Here is a 26,571-nt window from a genome sequence, read left to right as displayed (position 1 = left end):
GCACATTCGGCGCAAACCGTGCACCATATTTAAACTTTGAGGCCCGAGCCCGCAGACATCAAAATTCCTCCATATTCGTCATTTTTTGGATGCGGGAAAGTGCCTTGTGTTAATGACATGCAAGGTAGGCGTTCCTGCCCAAAAAATGACTTTAAGGCCTTTGCGCCTTATTTATACTCCAGCGTCATTTTGATGCACAGGAGGGTGTGGGCCTTGAAAAACGGCGCACAGTCTGATGTGCGCCATTTTTTAACGCCTGGATCAGGGCAGGCGTTAAGGGACCTGTGGGCTCACTTCCATGGTCTCTGACCATGGAAGGAGTCCAGAGTTGCCCTTCCCTGCCCCCAGAGACACCCCCTGCCATCCTCGCCCACCCCTGGAGGACACCCATGGATGGGGGGACCCACCCCAGGTAAGTTGAGGTAAGTATTTTTTTTTTTTTTTTAAGTGGCATAGGGGGGCCTAATTTGGGCCCCCCTACATGCCACTGTCCCCAATGACCATACCCAGGGGAGGAAAGTCCCCTGGACATGGCCATTGGGCAAGGGGGCATGACTCCTGTCTTTGCTAAGACAGGAGTCATTTCAATGGGGGTTGTGCGTAAAAAAATGGCGCAAGTCCGGTTTGAGGCATGATTTTTGCCTCAAACCTGACTTGCACCATTTTTTGACGGACAACCTCCATTTTCCCCTACGCCGGCACTGCCTGGTTTGAGTCATTTTTTTTTTACTCTGACCAGTCCGCAGGTTTGCGTCAAAAAGTATACATATGGGCCTTGGGGTGCCTTACAGGTCCAGGACGGTTCCATGAAAAACTCATATCAAGGGACAGGCATAGGTCTTTGCACACATTAGATTACAACGGGGCCAAGACCCAGAAACCAAGATTTTAAGGCCCATAATTAAGGAAAAAGATGCACAACTGTGCTAGTGCAGTTGTGCATAATTTTTCTTAACGCAAGCTAATTCCCTAATGCCATTTGTGCGCCATATTTAAGAAATGATGCACGATGGTGCTAAAGAACGGATAGCGTCTCAAAAAAAGACGCTAGCCGGTGACAGATGGCATTAGGGGAAATGGTGCTAGTGGGTCAAAAATGATGGTAGGCTGATTAGCAGCAAAGTATCTGCTGCTAGTTAGCCTAGCATAATTTTTTGACGCACAAGCAGCCAAAAAATGACTCCTGTTTAAGTATAGACAGGAGTCTTTCCTACTACCTCAATGCCCACCACAGGGGACCAGTGTCCCCAGGGCAAAGCCAACATACCCAGTGCCAGGCAGGGGATCCTATGTAAAGTGCCCCAGTGGCACACCACACACATACACTTACCTGTGATGTGCTTCCCTCCAGTATGTGGGTGGTGGTGATGCTGGGGGTTTGGGTGGGCATCTATGTGCCAGTTCCATGGTGTTTCCCCATGGAAATGGGCCTATCAGCACTTTAACGCCTGATCTGACCAGGCATTAAATAATGACGCTAATTGGGCTTAGTGCCATTATTTAGGTCTGCCTCTTAGTTGTGCGTTGTTTCCGAGTCTGGAGTTAAATATGGCGATGAGGGGCTAGCGTCATTTTTAGGAAGGTAACACCTACCCTCCATCTCATTGACTCAAGGTGGGTTGGCGCTTTCTAAAAATGGCGCTAACTCCAATATTTTGACGCTAGACGGGCCTAGTGTCAAAATAAAGATATGGAGTTAAGCTAGCGTTGCTTTAGCGTCAAAATAACTGACGCTAAGGTGACGCTAACTTTTCTTAAATATGGGCCTAAATTTTCACAGTTGGGAACTTGAGACAGCAGGACAACTGTACACCTAGCAGGAGATATTCAACGTCCCACAGTAACACAGCTCAGAAGTGGGGGAGAAAGCCCACCGTAAACGCCCTTACACCATGCCAGTTCTACCACATTTTTGCCTTTATTTATGGTATCTCTCCCATAACCCATCCTTTCATCACTATAGATAACTAGAACCATACATGAGGGGCTGCCATGTCTCTGAGATACATTTGTCGCAGCAAGGCATGAACCTTGCTTCATTTTCAACCAAATATTTTAATTGGCGGGTGCTATTGATGAGCGGATTAATGCACCTGTGCTGACAACTGGGTGTGAGTCACAGGCAGGGCCGGCTTATGGGCGATGCGAGCGGTGCGACCGCATTCGGCGCTAACCTCAGGGAGGCGCTGTGTTTAGCAATCACTTACTAAACTTGCAATTTAAAAGCACCTGCTGAAAACTTCCTGTGCGTTTAGCCTTCAAGAAACAATTAAAATGTCAAGATACCTCTTGTCATTGATGTTCCTGCTAGAGAGAGAGAGATAGGAGTTTTGCCTAGTGGCAACTTTGACTCAACATAAAGTAGCATAGAGGGTTAATTTGCCTGCTGCAAAAAAAAAGAACTATGGGGCATATTTAAGAAAAGTGGCGCTGCATACGGTGCAGTGCCACTTTTGGTGCACCCCTTAGCGCACCCCCTAATGCCACCATGTGTGCGTCATATTTAAAATACAGCGCACCATGGTGGTTGTTAGGGGAGTAGCGTCAGAAATCTTTACGCTAGTACGGCGCTTTGCAGGATTCACATTGACGATAATCTTGCAAAGCACCCAGAGGCCCATTGTAACCAATAGATGTTTCCTTTTGATGCCTGCTCTGAGCAGGTGTTAAAAGTGCTGGAAAAAATGATGCAAAGAAATCCGACAGATTCCTTTGCGTCATTTTTTGGCCCCCCTAATGGGGGGATGCCCCCTTTGCCTACATTATCCCTGGCACAGGCACAATGTAATGTAAAGCGTTACAAAGTGGCACAATGCACGCATTGCGCCACTTTGTAAATATGGCACTGCGCTTTTGGCCTTATAACGCCACATTAGCATAAAAAAATAACGCTAATGTTGCGATAAACTGGCGCTAGGGGCTCTTAACTATGCCCCTATATTTTAAATAGCTAGCTGAGTGGAATAGTAAAGCCAGCCTTTACAAGTGCTTTAAAACACATGAATGTATGTAAAAGGGGAGCCATGGAGAGGTGAGGGGCAAGTTTGCCGGGTGGAAGTGAGTAAAACCGAGGAGTAGGACAATGGGGTGGGGGACGCCTCAATAAACTAACTGTCGCACAGGGCGCCACCAGCCCCAGAGCCGGCCTTGGTCACAAGTTCTATTGTAGTCCTAGCTGGATACAACGTTTCATCCTTAGGACGTTGATAAAATAAGGAACATTTTATTGTGAAGCATTAACATATGATACATTCTCCCTGGTGGTAGCTTAAAAGTTAGATTATAAACTCATCAAAGGATATGATCTGAAATCTATCAAACCTTTTGATCTTTTGGAATATTAGAGCACCCATTTTGCTTACAAATATTATAATGCAAGAAAGAAGCAGGACCCATTCAGTCAGGATTGTAAGGTAGGTTGATAAGGTCGGCTTTATGGTAATGCTCGAAAAGAGGGGTGTAGTAAAACTTACGGTCTCAAGAAAAATTCTGAAATTGGACAAATGGCATGACCAGTTTGTGACTGGAGGCCACCAATGGACCCAGGTGGTTAGGTATTAATTATTAGGGTCATAATACATTTCCGGAAATCCTACCTGAGACAGATGTCCGCGCCCAATTCAAGTTCGGGGCTAAATCCTGTCCCTGAGCAAAGAGAGGCTTAGAGCATTGGAGTCCGGTTCCTGTAATTACCGCAGTTCCGCTGGTTTCCACCGACATATTACAGCAGATCAAACCTGGGGAAAGGCCCAGAAAACATGCAAACCAGGCAGAATTCGGTGTGTTAAACACTGATCGTGCATATTATTCCTGTTTTCTATACTCCAACTCGCATAGGAGATAATTACCACACCTGGTAAGTAACTCACTGTTTACTGGGCGCGGTAAAGTATTTACCCTGTTCCATATAACTGGTGATCAGGACCTAAGACCAGTACCGTTTGTTCTGACAACCTAGAGAGAAATGATTCTTGAGGACCTCAGAATACAGCTGCCTCAATGGCAGTCTCTATACCACTAGCCCCAGATGGCTGGCCTAGCATTGCTCTCAAGAGGTGTTCACAGTGATAGTGGTAAGACCAGGGTTGAAATGGAAGACGGACTAGCACTCGACAGCTGGAGAAGCAGTGCTTAATTTGTGTTCGCGGCTTCCGGTGCAGGGCACCAGTACTTTATTTTCTGCCTCAATCATTTACAGCGAGCAAAAGATACATATGGGAAAGACGAAGGAAGAGAAAAACGAAAATGCGGCACAATGGGAGAAAGCAGAAAGCTGCAGGAGTGATCTGAAGGGGCAGGGAGTGGCTGTAAATGGATTAAAGAGGCCCGAGATGGCTTCAGGATTACGCAGCCTCAGTATGTTGTGCTCGCACATTTAATTGCAGCAGCCGCGTGTTTCAAAAGAGAGCTTTGGGCACCGCACGTTTTGATTTACAAACTAAGCAGTGTGGAGAGGTGTGATCCTACACCCACTATTTAAGAAAAGCGAAACTATAGGCTTGTGTCAACGCCTAGCCCGCTTAGTTAATTAGCCCAGCCATTACTTGCTTAGCTGGGCTAATATTAGCAGGAGTCAAGGAGGATTGACTCTCCACCTATTTCAGATATTTTTTCACTCCAATATTCGTCAATATTAGTTTATGTGGCATCAGTATGAGAGATTAGACAGAAATATAATCTAATTAGTATAGATAGGCCATGGGCATCTGCATCTCTGTCCTGAAGCAGGCCATAGGACTGGGGAAGGGGTTGGATTAGTGAATGCAATGGTGTGGCAAAACCATTTGCATAATGGGTTTGAACATTGAATTATTGGTTCACTAGTAATCTACCTACCCAGGCAGTATAATGGGAGAGTGCTGAGTTATATATTTCACAGAGGTGGGTTTAATAATGAGATGTGAGCTATATTTCTCCGAGGCGGGTTTAAGTATAACAGATGTGAGCATTCAGTGGAGAGTAAAAGGCATTCCTACTCAGTGGAGCCAAGAAAAACACTGCATGGGCACATTGGCGATATAGAATAGCGCCAAAAGGTATCAAAAACTAGGGGCCACATTTACTAAGAAGTGGCGCAGCGCAGAGCTGCACCAAATTTACCAGCGCCGTGCTGAGTCACTTCAGAAACGCAGGGATGGGCTGTATTTAATACAATACTCACACCCCTTTGATTTCCCTAGCGCTGTCCTGGTGCCACCGTAGCCACGACTTTATTGGGAAAAGCAGATGCTAAAGTCAGTAGGCATTTAAGGGTGGATTGCTATTACTTTGCATTTTGTTACATGGAATCTCACAGACTAAGTGGGCAATGGTTTTGGTGTTGGTTAACCCCTCTGGCAAACCAGGGGATAAAAGGTTCGTAATGTGGCAACCCTTGCCAGACCCACTTAGGAAAGCTAGCTTTTTGTTTTGTTGAATGTAATTGAGTTTATAGTTAACATTTTAGGATTGCGTGCCTGCTGGTTACCTTGCAGGAAAGCTCACACTCAATACCGTAGGCCTGAGCTGGTTATGATGACCAACGAGTAGTAAAGGTCATAGGCCTGATTGGTTCACTGAGAAAATGTATCTCAGATGCCACAAGTCCAATCTATCATTTATCATGCATCTATTCCTGAGTTTGCATGCGTGTTTTGTTGTGGTTGGATACGTGGGTGAATGTAAGAATACGTCAGAGGGGGCTGAATACATGCATGAATGCAAGGATCAGTGGCAGAGTGCATACCTGATGATTTACTGAGTGTCTAAACAACATCAATGACTGATGAGGCACTTTAATTGATAAAACATACTTATTAGCATTGTTAATGCATGTTAATGATTATACCTGCTTGTTTTATTGTAACCCAAACACATTATTAAATAAACAAGACAGAACAGCTCAGAGGGTTGAGGGTGCATGGGTATGGCCTGAAGATCACACAGTCAGATCCCAGCAGGACTATTGGAGCAGTTCATTCTTCTCAGGATGAAAAAATGAGTACCACTAAGCTGAGTAATAATAACAATGTTTACTACACACGAAGAGGCAGCTTAGTTTGTGGAGTGTGATATGCATGATTAATATTACACACCACTGTAGTTGTGACAGATCCCAGGGGTTCTCCATTGGGGTTTTAGCCACTAGAGGGTGACAGAAGGAAGCTGAATCCATCATGCTGTCAGGCATCACCGTGTAACACCCCCTGCATTGAACGTGCTGTCTGCACGACTCTGGTTGTGAGGCACAAATATGCCCACCAGCAACAGTAGCTTCTCTCAGCTGGTCTTATATAAGGTTTGCAAGGATCTGGCACTGACTACTAATTGATCCCACAGCACCCCGTGCTGCTTGACAGCTGAAAGACTGCCACACAAATGAGAGGAGGGAATGCGCGACAACCCTACCTCTCCCTCCTCCTCACCCCATTTTCTCTTCTATGGCAGCTCTAAGCGCACTCGTACACTACACATATTTACTTTGACTCTGCCAGTCACAACCGTGCCACTTGGCTAACTAGGGATGTAACAGGTCCATTGTCTGAGCTGTGAGTGGGTCTCACCGCCAAAAGAACAGGGACTGGGGTGGGTCAGAACTGGGGTCTACTGGTAAAGTACATGATGGTCCCGCCACTGGGAGCTGCATGAGGTCCTGGCGGCCAAGACTGAGGTGCACTGGTAGAACGCATAAAGGTCCCACCACTGGGACTGCAGGTGGTACAGGCTTCCAGAACTTAGGTGCACTGGTAGAACACATGAAGGTCCCACCACTGGGACTGCAGGAGGTACTGGCTTCCAGGACTGAGGTGCACTGGTAGAACGCATAGAGGTGCCACCACTGGGACTGCAGGAGGTACTGGATTCCAGAACTTAGGTGCACTGGTAGAACGCATGAAGGTCCCACCACTGGGATTGCAGGAGGTACTGGATTCCAAGACTGAGGTGCATTGGTAGAATGCATGCTAGCCTCAGTGCTGCAATAACCAGAATGCCCCAGTTAAGGCTGAGGTGCTCTTCTGTCATTAAACAATATCAAGTCAAATTGTTTATTAGATGGTATACAAAAACCTTTACAGTTTAAAAACTTAATTGTAGAGATAAAAAGCACATTTATTACAACACACATAAAAGACAATTGAGTGCAACTAGCTCCTAGAACTATGTTTCCACTCCAGTATTACGCACAAATGATCTGGTCATAGGAGTGACTCTCTTCCCCCATTGTGATGTTCACAAACTGACTTGGTGCTCTCCCAGTGGCATGACAGAAATGACAAAAATCACCTAATGACAAGCAGCACATGGAGACAGTTCCTTGAGGAAGGGAGCAGATGTCAGCTGTGATCACCATTTAGTGACCGGTCTTGTAAAGCTGAAGCTCAGAAAAAAAGAACGTGAACCATCAGGATGACAACACTTTGAGGTGGCAAAATTACGGGCCCCCAAGACCAAGAAGGCATTTGTTTTACAAATAAAAAACAGGTTCCAACTCCTGGTAGAAACGGAAGATCAGTCTGAGCTGGCTGAAGACATAGTAAAAGGAATTGGGAACAGGTCTCTTCAATATGTGAAGAGCAGTGAAACATGCCTGGGCACCAAGACAAGGAAGAAGAACGAATGGATACAACAAGACACATGGCAAGCTATTGAAGACAGGAGGTCAGAAGAAAGAAACTCATGGAGGCCAAATCTGAGAGGCTGCAGGTGAAGTACAAGCAACAATATCTAGAAGCAACAGAGCAGTCAAAAGTATGACAAGAACAGACATTCAAGCGCATGTGGATAACATTGCCAACCACGCAGAGGAGGCCTCCAGTAGAAGAGAACAGGGGAAGGTCTGCAAGCTTACAAGGATAGTTTGTGGTAAATCTTTTGCAATATCCCATACAACACCCCTGTGATAGATAAGCAGGGCAGACTACTCACAAAATGGAAAGAGCAGGAAGCACGCTGAGCTGACCACTTCAAAGATGTTTTGAATAGACCAGTGCCAACAAGCAAAGGGGACCTCTATGAAACAGAGATGGACTTGGATGCGAACACTGCCCCACCACAGAAAGCAGAAATTGCCACTGCCATTGATCGCTCAAGAACAGAATAACTTCCTGGCCAAGATAACGTGAATGCAGAAATATTCAATGCAGCCTGTGTAACATCACCCAAGATCTTCCAACCACTGTTTACATCAATTTGAGAGGGAAAGAAAGTACCAGGCAACTAGAGCCAAGGCATCATCATCATCAAGATTCCAATGAAGGGAGCTTTAATTAACTGTAAAAACTGGTGGAGAATTACCTTCTGTCAATCCAGAGGAAAATCCTGGTGAAAATCATTATACTGTGAATTTTTGATGCCATGGACAAGCAGTTGAGAAAAGAACAGGATAAGTTCTGCAAGGGTAGAGTGGATGTCGATCAGATCTTTACTCCATGCAACATCAGAGTAATGCATGGATCGGCAAAGATAGACCTGCATACACTTTATTGATTTTGATAAAGCCTATGACTGTATCCACTGTGACAGACTATGGCGTATACCGAGAGTCTATGGCACACCACAGCAGAAAGTTCTCCTCATCAGGAGTTTCTATTACGTTTTTACCCTCAAGGTGGCAGACAATGGAGACAATGAGTACAGCTTAAAAGTCAAGACCTGCATGAGACAGGGGTATGTGATGTCAATGTTGCTTTTTAACATAGTCGTCGACTGGGTAATGTGATGTACAATGGAAAACCAAACCAGATGCATCAGATAGAATTTATTCTCTGTCCTGAAGCACAGTGACAGTGCAGATGACCTAGCCGTGCTCTCTCAAATACATGCAGGAAAAGACGCCGCACCTCAAAATCCATGCACAGCAAATGGGCCTGAAGAGCAACGTGTAGAAATCAGAAGCTATGCCACTCAATGTACCAAACCCTTCGCCAGTCTAGGTGGATGGAGAGGACCTAGCCATGAAGAGTACACCTACCTAGGCAGTACTATCAGATATGATGAAGAGGCAGGCAGTGACAATAATAGCAAAGTGAACAATGCTAGGAATGCCTTTAGGATGCTGAAAAATATGTTGAGTTCATCTCAGTATAGCACCAGCACCGAGATGAGGCATTACCGGAGCTGCATTCTGTCCACGCTCTTGTATTGATCAGAATGCTGGCAGATGACAAAAAGCAAAATCACTGAACTGTCAGCCTTTCACGCTAATAATCTGAGAAGAATCTTATGCACTCTCTGGCCGTGAACCATCTCCAACCAGGAGCTGCTCGCCAAATGCAGGCAGAAGAGCATGGACTCTATCATTATGAGAAGAAGACGGAAAAGGATAGGACACACTGTCAGGTGAGAACAAGATTCCATCAAAAGAACATCCCCCCACTGCATCCCAGAAAGCACATGGGTGAGAAGCACACCAAAGAACACCGGAAGACAAACTGTGGAAACAGGACTGAAGACCTTGAACCAAAGCTGGAGCACCGTGCAGAAACTTGCTGCACCTGGAGGGCACATGCTAATCTCTTTGTTAGTGGTGTCGGTCATGAAATGGGTCAGGAAAGAGATGCATGGGCTGAGCAGCTTCAGGCTCCTAGTTCTGGACCCCCAGGAAAAGCTTCTGAGATGTAATGAAGCACACAGGTGGAGCTGTATTTGGGTCCCAGTAATGGAATAGCATGTCATGGTTCTAGTAAGCATTGAGGTACATTGTTAGAGCTGTGTTTGGGTCCCAGGCCTGGAATAACAGGAGGTTGAAAATGTCACGAGTGATGCGTGGACCCAGCCTCCGACACTGCAAGGCCCCAGTGGTCAGCAATGTAGCGCGCTGGTGGATTGTGGGAGGTGTTGAAAGTCAAGATTGAGGTGCATTAGCAGAATGCGTGTATTATTGATGGGGCTAGCACAACAGAATGGTTTGGCAATGCTTGACACACAACAGGAATCTCTAGCGGGTGATGGCTACAGGCCACGTAAGGCAGACACTCTCCAGTAGGACCCCTCTCCTGACTGGGGCCTGTCTGCTTCCTTTTTAGGTTGATCATAGCACGGGCAAGCACTGCTTTTCCTACGTGTTGGTATCTATGTGGGCTTTTAACTACGCCCACCTCACGCCCATTACTTTCACTCGTGCATGGGTTTGCCCTTCAAAAATCCTTTGATGACATTGGTAAATGCTGTACGTTTGTCCTGCCTTGGAGCAGTTTTGTTACCGCCTTGGGGACCAGCTCTGTTACATGGATAATTGCATGTCTGACGATATTTTTGAATGCGAGCAAACTTCTTTTTCCTTTTGTGTCTCCTTTGCACTCGCGCTCATGGCGGCCGTGGCGCTTTAAATTGACATGCTTATATCAACTGTTTTACTTTATATTTTCAATTTATGTGGCAAGAAAATATCAGTTAGGAATGCACAACGCTAATAGCTCTAACTCGAGCAAACGCAAGACCCATTGCATTGCAAATGCTTGTTTCTTTCAACCTTGGCTCATGTGAATGGCCTTGCAGTTCGTGAGCAGTATTATCCTTATGTGGAGAGCATGTCACATCCCAAGGGTCCCATCTACCTTGGTTTCACCCTGCCCTGCTATCACATAGTGACCCAGGTGAGCTGAGTTTGTGGGGTTGGGCACATTGCACCATTACTGCCAGGCTGTACTTCTTTTCTCCAGGAAAGGAAGACGTCCTGTTATTACAAGACTATAGGTACCTTTTTTATGAAGGAGAGATGCTTGCTCCGCCTGTGGATTGTGGGTTACTCTGCACCACTTGTGCTGAGAGCAAACACTTATGGGCCTAGCTATCACTAGTGCAGCAGGTACAGTGGCACCAGTACCCGCTGAACCAGGGGCCTCCTGAAATTCAAAAAAGGCTGTCTGTAGGAGGCTGGCCTGGCTTATAGTGGGTTCCTGATGGTACTTACACCTCGTGCCAGGTCCAGTTATCCCTTATTAGTAGATTAGTAGTGTTCTAGCAGTTTAGGCTGATAGAGGTAGCTATAGCAAAGCAGCTTAGGCTGAACTAGGAGACATGCAAAGCTCCTACTATACCACTTATGTCATATAGCACTATATCATAAGAATCACAATACTCAGAGTTACCAAAAATAAAGGTACTTTATTTTAGTGACAATGTGCCAAAAATATCTCAGAGGATATACTCCCTTAGGAGGTAACTAAAAAACACAAAATATACACACAAACCAAAATCAGGTAATTAAACAGTTGGAAAAGTAGTGCAAACACTGTAGATTACAATAGGATGCAATAGGCCTAGGGGCAACACAAACCATATACTCTAAAAGTGGAATGCGAACCACGAATGGACCTCAGGCCTAGTGTAGTGTGTAGAGGGTCGCTGGGAGTGTAAGAAAACACTAAGGGTGTCCAAGATACCCCACCCCAAGACCCTGAAAAGTAGGAGTAAAGTGACCCTACTTCCCCAGAAACACACTAAAGTCGTGATAGGAGATTCTGCAAAGGCAACAACTGTGGGAAAGTACCATCTTGCCTGGCATGTTACCCCCATTTTTACTTGTGTGTATGTTTGTTTTTGCCTGTGTCACTGGGATCCTGCTAGCCAGGACCCCAGTGCTCATAATTTGTGGCCTATATGTGTTTCCTGTGTGGTGTTTAACTGTATCACTGAGGCTCTTCTAACCAGAACCTCAGTGTTTATGCTCTCTTAGCTTTTAAAATTGTCACTGCAGGCTAGTGACTATTTTCACCAGTTCTAATTGGCACACTGGAACACCCTTATAATTCCCTAGTACATGGTACCTAGGTACCCAGGGTATTGTGGTTCCAGGAGATCCCCGTGCGCTGCAGCATTTCTTTTGCCACCCATAGGGAGCTCAGACAATTCTTACACAGGACTGCCACTGCAGCCTGAGTGAAATAACGTCCACGTTATTTCACAGCCATTTTACACTGCACTTAAGTAACTTATAAGTCACCTATATGTTTAGTCCTCACTTGGTCAAGGTTAGGTGCAAAGTTACTAAGTGTGAGGGCACCCTGGCACTACCCAAGGTGCCCCCAACATTGTTCATGGCAATTTCCCCAGACTTTGTGTGTGTGGGGACACCATTACACGCATGAACTACATATAGGTCAATACCTATGTGCAGCTTCACAATGGTAACTCTGAACATGGCCATGTAACATGTCTAAGATCATGGAACTGTCCCCCCAAGCCAAATCTGGTATTGGGGTGCCAATCCCATGCATTCCCGGGGCTCCAGCATGGACCCCGGGCACTGCCAAACTAGCTCTCTGTGGTTTTCTCTGCAGCTACCGCTGCTGCCAACCGTCAGACAGGTTTCTGCCCTCATGGGGTCTGGGCAGCCCAATCCCAGGAAGGCAGAGCAAAGGATTTCCTCTGAGAGAGGGTGTTACACCCTGTCTCTTTGGAAATAGGTGTTAAGGGCCTGAGAGGAGTATCCTCTCCTGGCCTCTGGGAATGCTTTGAAAGGCACAGATGGTGCCCTCCTTGCATAAACCAGTCTACACCGGCTCAGGGATCCCCCGCCCCTGCTCTGGCGCAAAACTGGACAAAGGAAAGGGGAGTGACTACTCCCCTGTCCATCACTACCCCAGGGGTGGTGCCCAGAGCTCCCCCAGTGTATGCCAGACCTCTGCCAACTTGAATGCAGAGGTGTGAGGGCACAATGGGGGCCTCTGAGTGGCCAGCGCCAGCAGGTGACGTCAGAGACCCCTCCTCATATGCTCTTACCTGGTTAGGTAGCCAATCCTCTTCTGAGGGCTATTTAGGGTCTCTCCTGTGGGTTTCTCTTCAGATAACGAATGCAAGAGCTCACCAGAGTTCATCTGCACTTCTCTTTTCAACTTCTGCCAAGGATCGACCGCTGACTGCTCCAGGATGCCTGCAAAACTGCAACAAAGTAGCAAGAAGAGTACCAGCAACATTGTAGCACCTAATCCTGACGGCTTTCTCGACTGCTTCCTTGTGATGCATGCTCTGAGGGCTGTTTGTCTTCACCCTGCACTGGAAGCCAAGAAGAAATCTCCTGTGGGTCGACTGAGTCTTCCCCCTGCTACCGCAGGCACCAAACTTCTGCATCACCGGTCCTCTGGGTCCCCTCTCATCTTGATGAGCGTGGTCCCTGGAACACAGGAGCTGGATCCAAGTGACCCCGACAATCCAGTGGTCCTTCTGTCCAAATTTGGTGGAGGTAAGACCTTGCATCCCCACGCCAGACAGTAATCCTTTGTACTGCATGATCTGCAGCTGCTAGGGCTTCTGTGCACTTTTGCAAGACGTCCTTCGTGCACAACACAGCCCAGGTCCCCAGCATTCTGTCCTGCATTGCCCAACTCACTGAGTTGACCTCTGGCTTCGTGGGACCCTCTTTTGTTGTGTTGAGACAACCGCTGTGCTCAGATTTCTTGAACGCCTGTTCAAATGCTTCTGCGGGTGCTGCCTGCTTCTGCGTGGGCTCTCTCTACTGCAGAGGGCCCCCTCTGTCTCCTCCTCCAAGGGGCGACCTCCTGGTCCTTCCTGGGCCCTGGCAGCACCCATAATCTTCAACCGCCACTCTTGCAGCTAGCAAGGCCTGTTTGCGATCTTTCTGCGTGGAAACAACTCGCCTTTCTCCAGCACGCAGTGGGACATCTTCTGACCAAAGGAGAAGTTCCTGGCTCCTTCCGTTATTGCAGAATCTTTGGCTTCTTCCATCCGGAGGCAGCCCTTTTGCACCTTCATCCAGGGTTTAGTGGGCTCCTGCCCCCCCTTGACACTTTTGTGACTCTTGGACTTGGTCCCTTCCTTTGCAGGTCCTCAGGTCCAGGAATCCGTCTTCAGTGCTTTGCAGTCACTTGTTGTCTTTGCAGAATCTTCTATCACAACTTTAGTGTGTTTCTAGGGAAATAGGGTAACTTTACTCCTACATATCAGGGTCTTGGGTTGGGGTATCTTGGACACCCTTAGTGTTTTCTTACACTCCCATCGACCCTTTACAGACTACACTAGGCCTGGGGTCCATTTGTGCTTCGCATTCCACTTTTAGAGTTTATGGTTTGTGTTGCCCCTAGGCCTATTGCATCCTATTGTATTCTACAGTGTTTGCACTACTTTTCTAACTGTTTACTTACCTGATTTTTGGTTTGTGTCTATATTTTGTGTATTTAACTTACCTCCTAAGGCAGTATATCCTCTGAGATATTTCTGACACATTGTCACTAAAATAAAGTACCTTTATTTTTGGTAACACTGAGTATTGTGATTCTTATGATATAAGGCTATATGGTATAAGTGGTATAGTAGGAGGTTTGCATGTCTCCTAGTTCAGCCTAAGCTGCTCTGCTATAGCTACCTCTATCAGCCTAAGCTGCTAGAACACTACTAATCTACTAATAAGGGATAACTGGACCTGGCACGAGGTGTAAGTACCATCAGGTACCCACTATAAGCCAGGCCAGCCTCCTACATTGGTGGTGCAGCAGTGGGATAAGTACTTGTAACTGCTTTACCACTTTATTATTGGTGCTTTTCATAAGAAAAACATATACCATATACTTCAGAATATACACAGTAACCTAAACAGTTTAACTTTCCTTCTCTAAAACTTTCTAAAAAGTTTCTGAAAAGTTTCTGAAAACTTTCACAAGTTTTCAAAAGTTTGAAAAGTATTTTTTTCCTTTCTTTAAAAAAGTTTCAAAACTTTTTTCTCTCTCTGTCCTAAACCCTTTCTGTCATGTCTGCAGTAGAGCTTACTCCCAAAGTTGTCCAGGAAACATATGGGAATTTAAACTTTAAAAGTATGCGGGGTCTCTGCATTGAAAGAGGTTTAGCCATTGGTAAGAATCCTACAAAAGATCTTCTCCTAGAAAGTGACCAGAACCAGTCTGGTCCATCCCAGGATCAGGAGGTAGAGGAGGGAGTTACCCAACAAGGCTCAGAGGAGTCCTCTGAGGATGCTGGGGAGGGTTCTTCCAAGGACCTGTCAGCTAACAGGCCATCTAGTGACACTGGTAGTGGGAGGGGGGTCACACACTAGTAGGGCACCTTTCACTCCTAAAGGCCAGGTTACTAGAGTCCAGTCAGTTAGGGACACGTCTCTCTCTGCCAATTCCCACATTTCTTCTGTCTCACAATTCCGAAGCCTCCCACCCAGAGGATAACTTAATGGAAAGGGAACTCAGAAAGCTGAGGTTGGAAGAGCCCAGCCTGAAGCTTAAACAGCAGCAGCTGGCCTTAGACAGGGAATCTCTGGATGTGGAAAGAGAAAGGCAGAGATTGGGGATAGTTCCCCATCCTGGCAGCAGCAGTGTTTTGGATAGCAATCCTGCTAGAGAGCAAAATTCCAGAAACCTGCATAAGATAGCCCCCCCTTACAAGGAGGGGGATGACATTAACAAGTGGTTTGCTGCACTTGAGAGGGCCTGTATGGTACAGTTGGTCCCTGAAAGGCAGTGGGCTGCTATCTTGTGGCTATCTTTCACTGGTAAGGGTAGGGAAAGGCTCCTTACTGTCAGAGAAAGTGATGCTAACAATTACAGAGTTTTGAAGGATGCACTCTTGGATGGATTTGGCTTAACCACCGAACAATACAGGATTAAGTTCAGAGACACTAGAAAAGAGTCCTCTCAAGACTGGACAGATTTTGTAGACTGATCAGTGAAGGCCTTGGAGGGTTGGTTACATGGCAGTAAGGTGACTGACTATTAAAGCCTGCATAATCTAATCCTGAGAGAGCATACTTTGAACAATTGTGTGTCTGATTTGTTGCACCAGTACTTGGTAGACTCAGATCTGACCTCTCCCCAAGAATTGGGAAAGAAGGCAGACAAATGAGTCAGAACAAGAGTGAACAGAAGAGTTCATACAGGGGATGACAAGGATGGCAAGAAGAAGGATGGTAAGTCTTCTGACAAGGGTGGGGACAAAGATAAAAAACATTCTGAGTCTTCATCAGGCCCAAAAACATCCTCTGGGGGTGGTGGGTCCAAATCCTCTTCTCACAATCAGAAAAAGCCATGGTGTTATTTATGTAAAGTAAAAGGCCATTGGGCAAGTGATGCCACTTGTCCAAAGAAAGACACCAAGGCTCCCACTACCACAACCCCAACTGCAACCTCTAGTGCCCCTAGTAATAGAAGTGGTGGTGGGAAGTCTACTACAAATAGCCAAACCAAAGGTGTAGCTGGGCTCACTATTGGAAGTGTAGTTGGGGTTGGTCTTTTTAGGGAGACCACAGAGGCTGTTTTAGTCTCTGATGGTGGCATTGACTTTGCCACCTTGGTTGCTTGTCCCCTTAATATGGGTAAGTACAAGCAACTACCCCTAATTAATGGTGTTGAGGTGGAGGCCTCCAGGGACACAGGAGCCCGTGAAAGTATGGTTATAGAGAAACTTGTTCACCCTAATCAACACCTACTTGGCAGCAGGACCAAGTGACTGATGCTCACAATAACACACTTAGCCACCCCATGGCTGTTGTGAATCTCAACTGGGGGGTTACTGGTCCAAAGAAAGTTGTGGTAGCCACTGAATTACCTGTAGATTGCTTGCTGGGCAATGATTTGGAGACATCAGCTTGGGCTGAAGTGGAGTTGGAGGCTCATGCAGCAATGCTGGGCATTCCTGGGCATATTTTTGCTTTAACAAGGGCTCAGGCCAAAAAGCAAAAAGGACAGGGAAACTTGGATCCTGGAACAATGGACCAAGTGCTCCCAAAAGCTAGGTGTAGGAAAGGTAAATCCTTGCCCACTATCCCTCCCTCACCAGGAGATTCCCCTTTTGAGGAAGAGGAATCCTCTCCCTGTGCAGAATCTACACCAGAGGAGCTGGCAGCAGACATTGCTGAGCTTTTGGGTGCATGGGGGCCTGCTAGGGAAGAGCTAAGTGTGGCACAGCAGACCTGTCCCACACTATAGGGTTTGAGACAACAAGCTGTCAAACAGCAGAATGGGGATGTCAGTGATAGCCACAAGGTGTATTGGGAAGACAACCCCCTGTATACTGAATCAAGGGACCCTAAACCTGGAGCTGCCAGGAGATTGGTCAAAACTTTAGAGTACAGAGAGTTTCTTCTTACCTTGGCACATGACATTCCTATGGCTGGGCATCTGAGCCAGAGTAAAACTTGGGACAGACTTGTTCCCCTGTTTCACTGGCCTCATGTGTCGGAGGACACTAAAGAGTTTTGTCGCTCTTGTGTGACCTGCCAAGCCAGTGGCAAGACCGGTGGCACTCCAAAGGCACCCTTAATTCCACCTCCTGTGGTTGGGGTGCCCTTTGAAAGGGTAGGGGTTGACATAGTTGGCACCTTGACCCTCCAACAGCTTCAGGCAATAGGTTTATCCTTGTGGTAGTGGACCATGCCATTAGGTACCCTGAAGCAATACCCTTGAGGACCACTACAGCTCCTGCAGTGGCAAAGGCCCTCCTGGGAATCTTTTCCAAAGTGGGCTTCCCTAACGAAGAGGTATCAGACAGCGGTAGTAACTTCATGTCTGCATACCTCAAAGCAATGTGGAAGGAGTGTGGTGTAATATACAAGTTCAGTACTACTTATAATCCACAAAAAAATGGTCTGGTTGAGAGGTTTAATAAAACTCTCAAAGGTATGATAATGGGACTCCCTGAAAAACTCAGAAAGAGATGGGATGTCCTGTTACCTTGCCTCCTTTTTTCTTACAGGGAGGTACCCCAAAAAGGAGAGGGCTTTAACCCCTTTGAACTTCTCTTTGGGCACCCTGTGAGAGGTCCCCTTGCACTTGTTAAGGAGGGTTGGGAACAACCTTTAAAAGCTCCTAAACAGGACATTGTGGACTATATACTTGGCCTAAGATCAAGAATGGCTGAGTACATGAAAAAGGCCCGTAAAAACCTTCAGGCCAACCAGGAGCTGCAAAAGCAATGGCATGAGCAGAAGGCTGTCCTGACCCAGTACCACCCAGGGCAGAAGGTGTGGGTATTGGAGCCTGTGGCCCCAAGAGCACTCCAGGACAAATGGAGTGGACCCCATCTAATTGTTGAAAAAAAGGGTGAGGTTACCTACTTGGTAGACCTGGGCACTGCCAGGAGTCCCCTTAGGGTGCTCCATGTCAACCGCCTAAAACCCTATTATCATAGGGCTGATCTCACCCTGCTCATGGCAACTGATGAAGGGCAGGAAGAAGAGAGTGACCCTCTCCCTGATCTCTTCTCCACCACTGAAGCTCATGGCTTAGTTGAGGGAGTAGTACTTGCAGATTGTCTAACTGCAGAGCAGAAGGACAACTGTGTAAATCTCTTAAGTCAGTTTTCTGAACTCTTCTCACTCATACCAGGTACCACTTCTAGGTGTGAGCATATAATCAATACTGGAGACAGTTTACCTGTCAAAAGTAAGATTTATAGGCAGCCTGACCATGTCAGGGACTGCATAAAACAAGAGGTTCAGAAAATGTTAGACTTGGGAGTGATTAAGCCTTCAGAAAGCCCATGGGCTAGCCCAGTGGTGCTGGTTCCAAAACCTCACAGTAAAGATGGAAAAGGAGAGATGAGGTTTTGTGTTGACTATAGAGGGCTCAACCAAGTAGCCAAGACAGATGCTCACCCTATACCCGGGGCAGATGAGCTCATAGATACACTGGCTTCTGCCAAGTATCTCAGCACTTTTGATTTAACTGCAGGGTATTGGCAGATTAAATTATCAGAAGATGCTAAACCCAAGACTGCAATTTCAACCATTGGAGGGCACTATCAATTCACTGTGATGCCTTTTGGTCTGGGGAATGCACCTGTCATTTTTCAAAGGTTGGTGAACACAGTCCTGGAAGGGTTGGAAGCTTTTAGTGCAGCATAGCTGGATGATATAGCTGTCTTTAGCTCCACCTGGGATGATCACCTGGTCCACCTGTGGAAAGTTTTCGAGGCCCTGCAAAAGGCAGGACTCACTATCAAGGCCTCAAAGTGCCAGATAGGGCAGGGGAAAGTGGTTTATCTGGGCCCACTTGCAGGTGGGGAACAGATTGCACCACTGCAGGGGAAGATCCAGACCATTATGGAATGGGCTCCCCCTACAACTCAAACCCAGGTGAGAGCCTTTCTATGCCTCACAGGGTACTATAGGAGGTTCATTAAGAATTATGGCTCCATTGCAGCTCCTCTTAATGAGCTCACTATTAAGAAGATGCCTAAAAAGGTATTGTGGACAGCTAACTGTCAAAAAGCTTTTGATGAGCTCAAACAGGCCATGTGCTCTGCACCTGTCCTAAAAAGCCCTTGCTACTCCAAAACGTTCATAGTCCAGACTGGTGCTTCTGAATTGGTTGGTTGGGGCAGTGCTATCACAGCTTAATACTGAGGGCCAGGATCAACCTGTTGATTTTATCAGCAGGAGGTTGACCCTTGGAGAAAAGTGTTGATCTGCCATAGAGAGGGAGGCCTTTGCTGTGGTCTGGGCACTGAAAAAGTTGAGACCATACCTGTTTGGTACTCACTTTATTGTTCAGACAGACCGCAAACCTCTAGTTTGGCTAAAACAAATAAAAGGTGAAAACCCCAAATTGTTGAGGTGGTCCATCCCCCTACAGGGAATGGAGTATACAGTGGAACATAGACCTTGGAGTACCCACTCCAATGCAGATGGGCTCTCCAGATATTTCCACTTAGACAATGAAGACTCATCTGGGCAAGGATAGCCTTATTTTGTCCCTCGTTTTGGGCGGGGGGGTTGTGTAGGAAAATACCATCTTGGCTCGCATTTTACCCTCATTTTTACTTGTGTGTATGTTTGTTTTTGCCTGTGTCACTGGGATCCTGCTAGCCAGGACCCCAGTGCTCATAATTTATGGCCTATATGTGTTCCCTGTGTGGTGCCTAACTGTATCACTGAGGCTCTGCTAACCAGAACGTCAGTGTTTATGCTCTCTTTGCTTTTAAAATTGTCACTGCAGGCTAGTGACTATTTTCACCAATTCTAATTGGCACACTGGAACACCCTTATAATTCCCTAGTATATGGTACCTAGGTACCCAGGGTATTGGGGTTCCAGGAGATCCCTATGGGCTGAAGCATTTCTTTTGCCACCCATAGGGACCTCAGACAATTCTTACACAGGACTCCCCACTGCAGCCTGAGTGCAGGATGGAGTGCTGGGGACCTGGGCTGTGCTGTGCATGAAGGAAGTCTTGCAAAAGTGCACAGAAGCCCTAGCAACTGCAGATCATGCAGTACAAAGGATTACTGTCGGGCGTAGGGAGGCAAGAACTTACCTCCACCAAATTTGGACAGAAGGACCACTGGACTGTCAGTGTCACTTGGATCCATCTCCTGTGTTCCAGGGACCACGCTCATCAAGATGAGAGGGGACCCAGAGGACCGGTGATGCAGAAGTTTGGTGCCTGAGGTAGCAGGGGGAAGACTCCGTCGACCCACGGGAGATTTCTTCTTGGCTTCCAGTGCAGGGTGAAGGCAGACAGCCCTCAGAGCATGCACCACCAGGAAACAGTCGAGAAAGCCTGCAGGATTAGGTGCTACAATGTTGCTGGTAGTCTTCTTGCTACTTTGTTACGGTTTTGCAGGTGTCCTTGAGCAGTCAGCGGTCGATCCTTGGCAGAAGTCGAAGAGAGAAGTGCAGAGGAACTCTAGTGGTGAGCTCTTGCATTCATTATCTGAAGAGAAACCCAGAGGAGAGACCCTAAATAGCCCTCAGAGGAGGATTGGCTACCTAACCAGGTAAGAGCCTATTAGGAGGGGTCTCTGACGTCACCTGCTGGCACTGGCCACTCAGAGGTCTCCATTGTGCCCTCAAACCTCTGCATTCAAGATGGCACAGAGGTCTGGGATACACTGGAGGAGCTCTAGGCACCACTCCTGGGGTGGTGATGGACAGGGGAGTGGTCACTCCCCTTTCCTTTGTCCAGTTTCACGCCAGAGCAGGGGCTGGGAGATCCCTGAACCGGTGTAGACTGGTTTATGCAAGGAGGGCACCATCTGTGCCCTTCAAAGCATTCCCAGAGGCTAGGAGAGGATACTCCTCTCAGGCCCTTAACACCTATTTCCAAAGGGAGAGGGTGTAACACCCTCTCTCAGAGGAAATCCTTTGTTCTGCCTTCCTGGGACTAGGCTGCCCAGACCCCAGGAGGCAGCAGCGGTAGCTGCAGAGAAAACCCCAGGGAGCTAGTTTGGCCGTACCCGGGGTCCATGCAAGAGCCCCGGGGATGCATGGGATTGGCACCCCAATACCAGATTTGGCTTGGGGGGACAGTTCCAAAATCTTAGACATGTTACATGGCCATGTTCGGATTTACCATTGTGAAGCTACATATAGGTATTGACCTATATGTAGTGCACGCGTGTAATGGTGTCCCCGCACTCACAAAGTACGGGGAAATTGCCCTGAATAATGTGGGGGCACCTTGGCTAGTGCCAGGGTGCCCTCCCACTTAGTAACTTTGCACCTAACCTTCACTAGGTGACTTATAAGTTACTTGAGTGCAGTGTAAAATGGCTGTGAAACAACGTGGACGTTATTTCACTCAGTCTGCAGTGGCAGTCCTGTGTAAGAATTGTCAGAGCTCCCTATGGGTGGCAACAGAAATGCTGCAGCCCATAGGGATCTCCTAGAACCCCAATACCCTGAGTACCTAGGTACCATATACTAGGGGGTTATAAGGGTGTTCCAGTGTGCCAATCAGAATTGGTGAAAATGGTCACTAGCCTGCAGTGACAATTTTAAAGGCAGAGAGGGCATAACACAGTTAGGCACCACACAGGGGAACACATTTAGGCCACAAACTATGAGCACTGGGGTCCTGGCTAGCAGGATCCCAGTGAGACAGGCAAAAACAAACTGACACACAAGTAAAAATGGGGGTAACATGCCAGCAAGATGGTACTTTTCTACACTGTCTTTCCTACCCAGGCAGGAAGCATTAAACCCATTTTCATTGCCTGCCGTCGTGCTGCTTCAGAGTATGTAACAAGCCTCACTAATATACTAACAGACACGGCAGGACGGCAGCGTGCAAGATTCACTGGACGTGGGGGCGGGGGCGTCCACTGCCGAGCCCTGCTGCCTGTGCTGGGCATCACTCACGGATGCACGTATCTTCAGGATGCATAGAAATCACAGCACCGCCAGTGCTTCCCAGAAAAGGACTGGGGCTATTCTTAGGCCTCCCCGGTGAATTCAGCGCAGGAGGCGGAGCCAGGTGAAAGGGGCGGGGTCTTGCCCCCGACGCCCAGGCTGGGGCAGGCAATAGTCACCGCTTCCCGAGCTCCACCATTCAATGACCCTCCCTTCTGGGGCCCAGAGCCCCCGGTCTCCCAGGCAAGATGCAGTGGCAGTGTGTGCTAGAGGCCGTGGCAGAGCCGCACTGGCAGGGATGGGGATGAGGGCAGTGCCAGTCGCCGGCAGGCATGATGTGAAAGGGCGTGTAGGACCGTCTGCCCTGCAATGGTTATCTCTGGCAGCGGCAGCTGAATTGAGGTGCATTCGTCGAGCTGTATGTTGGGCCCCAGGACTGCAGTAGGCTGCGCTGCTGAAAGCTGAAGACTGCTGCCCACCGGCAGGCCTGTCTGTGGGTCTCATTGTTGCACTCGCCTGTGCTGAGCTGCACTGGTAGAGCTGTGTGCAGGCCGCAGGCGCAGAGGGGGCCTCAGTGGTGTCATAACATGGGAGGCTGCAGCGCAGGATTGAGGCGCATTGGCATGTGTGTGTGGTGTGTATGTGAGTGATTGCTGTGGTTGAAGATCTGGGCTGAGATGCATTGAGAGAGCTGGGGGTGTGCTTGTATGTGAGTGATTGCTCTGGTTGAAGATCTGGGCTACGATGCATTGAGAGACCTAGGGGTGGGTGTGTGTGTGTGTATGTGAGTGATTGCTATAGTTGAAGATCTGGGCTGAGATGCATTGAGAGAGCTGGGTGTGTGTGTGTATGTGAGTGATTGCTATGGTTGAAGATCTGGGCTAAGATGCATTGAGACACCTAGGGGTGTGTGGGTATGTGAGCGATTGCTGTGGTTGAAGATCTGGGCTGAGATGCATTTAGAGAGCTGGGTGTGCGTGTGTATGTGAGCGATTACTGTGGTTAAAGATCTGGGCTGAGATGCACTGAGAGAGCTAGGTGTGTGTGTGTCTTTCTACGATAGCACAGGATGTCACTGGTCTGGACTGAGGGACGGTATCAAAGCTGCTGTGCCTGGCTCCCAACGCTACAAATGATGGCAGTGCTGAAGGTCAGGGTGGATGGAGGTGCACTGGCAGTGCTAAAGGTCAGGGCAGAGGTGCACTGGCAGAGCTGAAGGTCAGGGTGGATGGAGGTGCACTGGCAGAGCTGAAAGGTAGGGTGGAGGTGCACCGGCAGTGCTGAAGGGCAGGGTGAAGGTGCACCGGCAGAGCTGAAGATCAGGGCAGAGGTGCACTGGCAGTGCTAAAGGTCAGGGCGGAGGTGCAGTGCTCAAGGGCAGGGCGGAGGTGCACTAGTAGTGCTAACGGGCAGGGTGGAGGTGCACTGTCAGTGCTGAAGGTCAGGGCGGAGGTGCACTGGCAGTGCTGAAGGTCAGGGCGGGGGTGCAGTGCTGAAGGTCAGGGCAGAGGTGCACTGGCAGTGCTGAAGGTCAGGGTGGATAGAGGTGCACTGGCAGTGCTGAAGGACAGGGTGGAGGTGCACTGGCAGAGCTGAAGGTCAGGATGGATGGAGATGCACTGGCAGAGCTGAAGGTCAGGGTGGATGGAGGTGCACTGGCAGTGCTGAAGGACAGGGTGGAGGTGCACTGGCAGAGCTAAAGGTCAAAGTGGATGGAGGTGCACTGGCAGAGCTGAAGGGTAGGGTGGAGGTGCACTGGCAGAGCTGAAGGTCAGGGTGTATGGAGGTGCACTGGCAGAACTGAGGGGTAGGGTGGGGGTGCACCGGCAGTGCTGAAGATCAGGATGGATGGAGGTGCACTGGCAGAGCTGAAGGGCAGGGCGGAGGTGCACCAGCAGTGCTGAAGGTAAGGGTGGATGAGGTGCACTGGCAGGGCTGAAAGGCAGGGTGGAGGTGCACTGGCAGTGCTGAAGGTCAGGGTGGATGGAGGTGCACTGGCAGTGCTGAAGGGCGGGTGGATGGAGGTGCACTGGCATTGTTGAAGGGCAGAGTGGAGGTGCACTGGCAGAGCTGTGATTGAGTCTTAGCAGCACCATAACGAAGGTGCCGCAGAGCAAGGCGATGTGGTTAGCACGACGTATGACCAACTTTTACCGCCATTCTCAGCAGGTCCTTTGTAGCTCTTGTTTGTGGGTGGGGGAGGTTAAAAAACTTTGAATAAGGTAAATTTTCTAGCTGCTTGGTGCGGAGAATCCAATTTACAGACAGAGGTCAGACACCCTTCTCGGGTTCCCCACCATCCCTGAACCTAGTCCTTAGAGTATCATTTGCGGACAGATGTCTGACAAAGGTCTGACACATTTCTCGGGAGCGCCTCCATCTATGAAGGCAGTCCTTAGCCTCTCATTGACAGACAGAAGTCTGATACCCTTCTCGGGAGTCCCTCCATCCCTGAAGGTAGTCCTTAGAATATCATTTACAGACAGAGGTCTCACACCGTTCTCGGGAGCCCCTCCATCTCTGAAGGTAATCCTTAGAATATAATTTACAGACGGAGGTCTGACACTCCTCTCGGGTGTCCCTCGGTCCCTGAAGTAGTCCTTAGAATCCTATTTACAGGCAGATGTCTGACATATTTCTCTAAAGTCCCTCCATTCCTTGACGTAGTCCTTAGAATCCCATTTACAGTCACGTCTGAGACCCTTCTCGTGAGCCCCCCATCCCTGAAGGTAGTCCTTAGAATGCCTTTTGTAGACAGATATCTGTCACATATCTCGGGAGCCCCCCGCCCCCAGTCCTGAACGCAGTCCTTAGAATCGCATTTACAAACAGAGGTTTGACACCCTTTTCTGCTGCCTGTCAGTCCCTGAAGTAGCCCTTAGAATCCCATTTACAGCCAGGTGTCTGACAGAGGTCTGACATATTTCTCGGGAGCCCCTCCACGCCTAAACGTAGTCCTTAGAATCCCATTTACAGACTGATGTCTGACACCCTTCTCGTGAGCCGCCCATCCCTTAAAGTAGTCAGTAGAATCCCATTTCAGACAGGTGTCTGACGCATATCTCGGGTGCCCCCTCAGTCCCTGAAGTAGTCTTTAGAATCCCATTTGCAGACAGATATCTAACACATTTCTAGAGAGGCCCACCCCATTTCTGAAGGCAGTCCTTAGAATCCCATGCGCAGACAGATTTCTGACACCTTTCTCGGGAGCCCCTCGATCCCTGAAGATAATTCGTAGAATCCCATTTACAGGCAGATGTCTGACACCATACTTGGGTACCCCTCGTTCCCCGAAGTAGTCCTTAGAATCCCATTGACAGTCAAATGACTGACACACCTTTCTCGGGAGCCCTCAATCCCTGAAGGTAATCCGTAGAATCCCATTTACAGACTGATGTCTGACACCCTACTTGGGTGCCCCTCCATCCCTGAAGTAGTCGTTAGAATCTCATTGACATACAGATGTCCGACAACCTTCTCAGGAACCCCTCCATTTCTAGAGGTAGTCCCTAGAATTCCATTTACAGGCAGATGTCTGACACCTTTCTCGGGAGCCATGCATCCCTGAAGGTAGTCCTTCGATTTCCATTTACAGACAGATGTCAGACACCCTTCTCAGGCGCAACTCATCCCTGCAAGAATGGAAATATGGTCCCACCCTCAACCCTTCCAGGAACTTGACTGGGCAGGTGGGTAGCTTACCTGCTGGGCAGATTGCAGCACATTGGCCCCGGTGCTCTCTGACGCCCCCTCCTGGTCAGAGTCCGGCAGCCCCTTCCTCATCCGCATGCAGTTCCACACGAAGAAGATGCCACAGAGGGCGATGAGGGCGGTGGCGGTGCCCAGGGTGGCACCCAGGGCGATAACTGGCAGCGGAAGCATCTTGGACCGGGCAGCTGGTGGTGTGGGAGAATAGCCTCGGGTCTCACATTCCCGGGCCAGGGACCTGTAGGTGGGTCATGCCAGCTGGCGCCTCGGATGCAGCTCTGCGCTCGCTGAGCGGGGGCACCGATGCTTATCTGAGCTCTCATTGACGGAGGAGCTCCGGCTCTCGAGGGAAGGAGGCAGAGCAGCGCTTGACGTCAGAGCCGAGGGCTGCTCGGAGGATGGCTGTAGATTCACAGGGCTACCTGGGCTGATAGCTGCCCTCTCGCCCCTTGTCTCCTGAATCGTGCAGGTTTATATCTCGTGGAGATTGCACAACAGCATGACGAACTTCCAGCCAGCGCCTGGAGGCGGGCAGCAGTGCCCTTCAACGCACCTGACAGGGCGGCAAATTCTGGACAGTGAAGGTCAAAATGCAGGACAAAGGCTCAAAATTCAGGACACAAATTCAGGACAAAGGCCAAATTTACGGACACATCTGAGTAGGTCAACCAACACTTGATCTATGTCCTAGTTGTAATTGTGTATCTGAATCTGTAGCACATGTTATGTTTATTTGTCCAGCTTATGCCTCTGCTAGGTGAAAATGGATAAATCCAGTTTGTAGGGATATGGGCATAAGACAATGTAAATTTGCCCTTATAGTATTGAGGAGTGACACTTCTCCTGTCTTAATT

General features: G+C 48.4%; 1 protein-coding gene across 1 annotated transcript in view; it reads right to left on the bottom strand.

Annotated features, from left to right (window-relative positions):
* SYT13 (synaptotagmin 13) overlaps positions 1 to 26,297 on the bottom strand; it is a 236,283-nt gene extending 209,986 nt beyond the window's left edge. The window contains exon 1 of the mRNA XM_069221782.1: positions 25,712 to 26,297. Coding sequence (XP_069077883.1) covers positions 25,712 to 25,891 — 180 coding nt within the window. The 5' untranslated portion in view covers positions 25,892 to 26,297. The remainder of the gene's footprint in view (positions 1 to 25,711) is intronic.
* Between the last annotated feature and the right edge of the window lie 274 nt (positions 26,298 to 26,571).

This window comes from Pleurodeles waltl, chromosome 3_1, assembly GCF_031143425.1.
Source record: "Pleurodeles waltl isolate 20211129_DDA chromosome 3_1, aPleWal1.hap1.20221129, whole genome shotgun sequence".
NCBI classification, from domain to species: Eukaryota; Metazoa; Chordata; class Amphibia; order Caudata; family Salamandridae; genus Pleurodeles; species Pleurodeles waltl.
The sequence above is the reverse complement of the archived record's forward strand: the minus strand, read 5'-3'. Positions and strand labels throughout refer to the sequence as shown.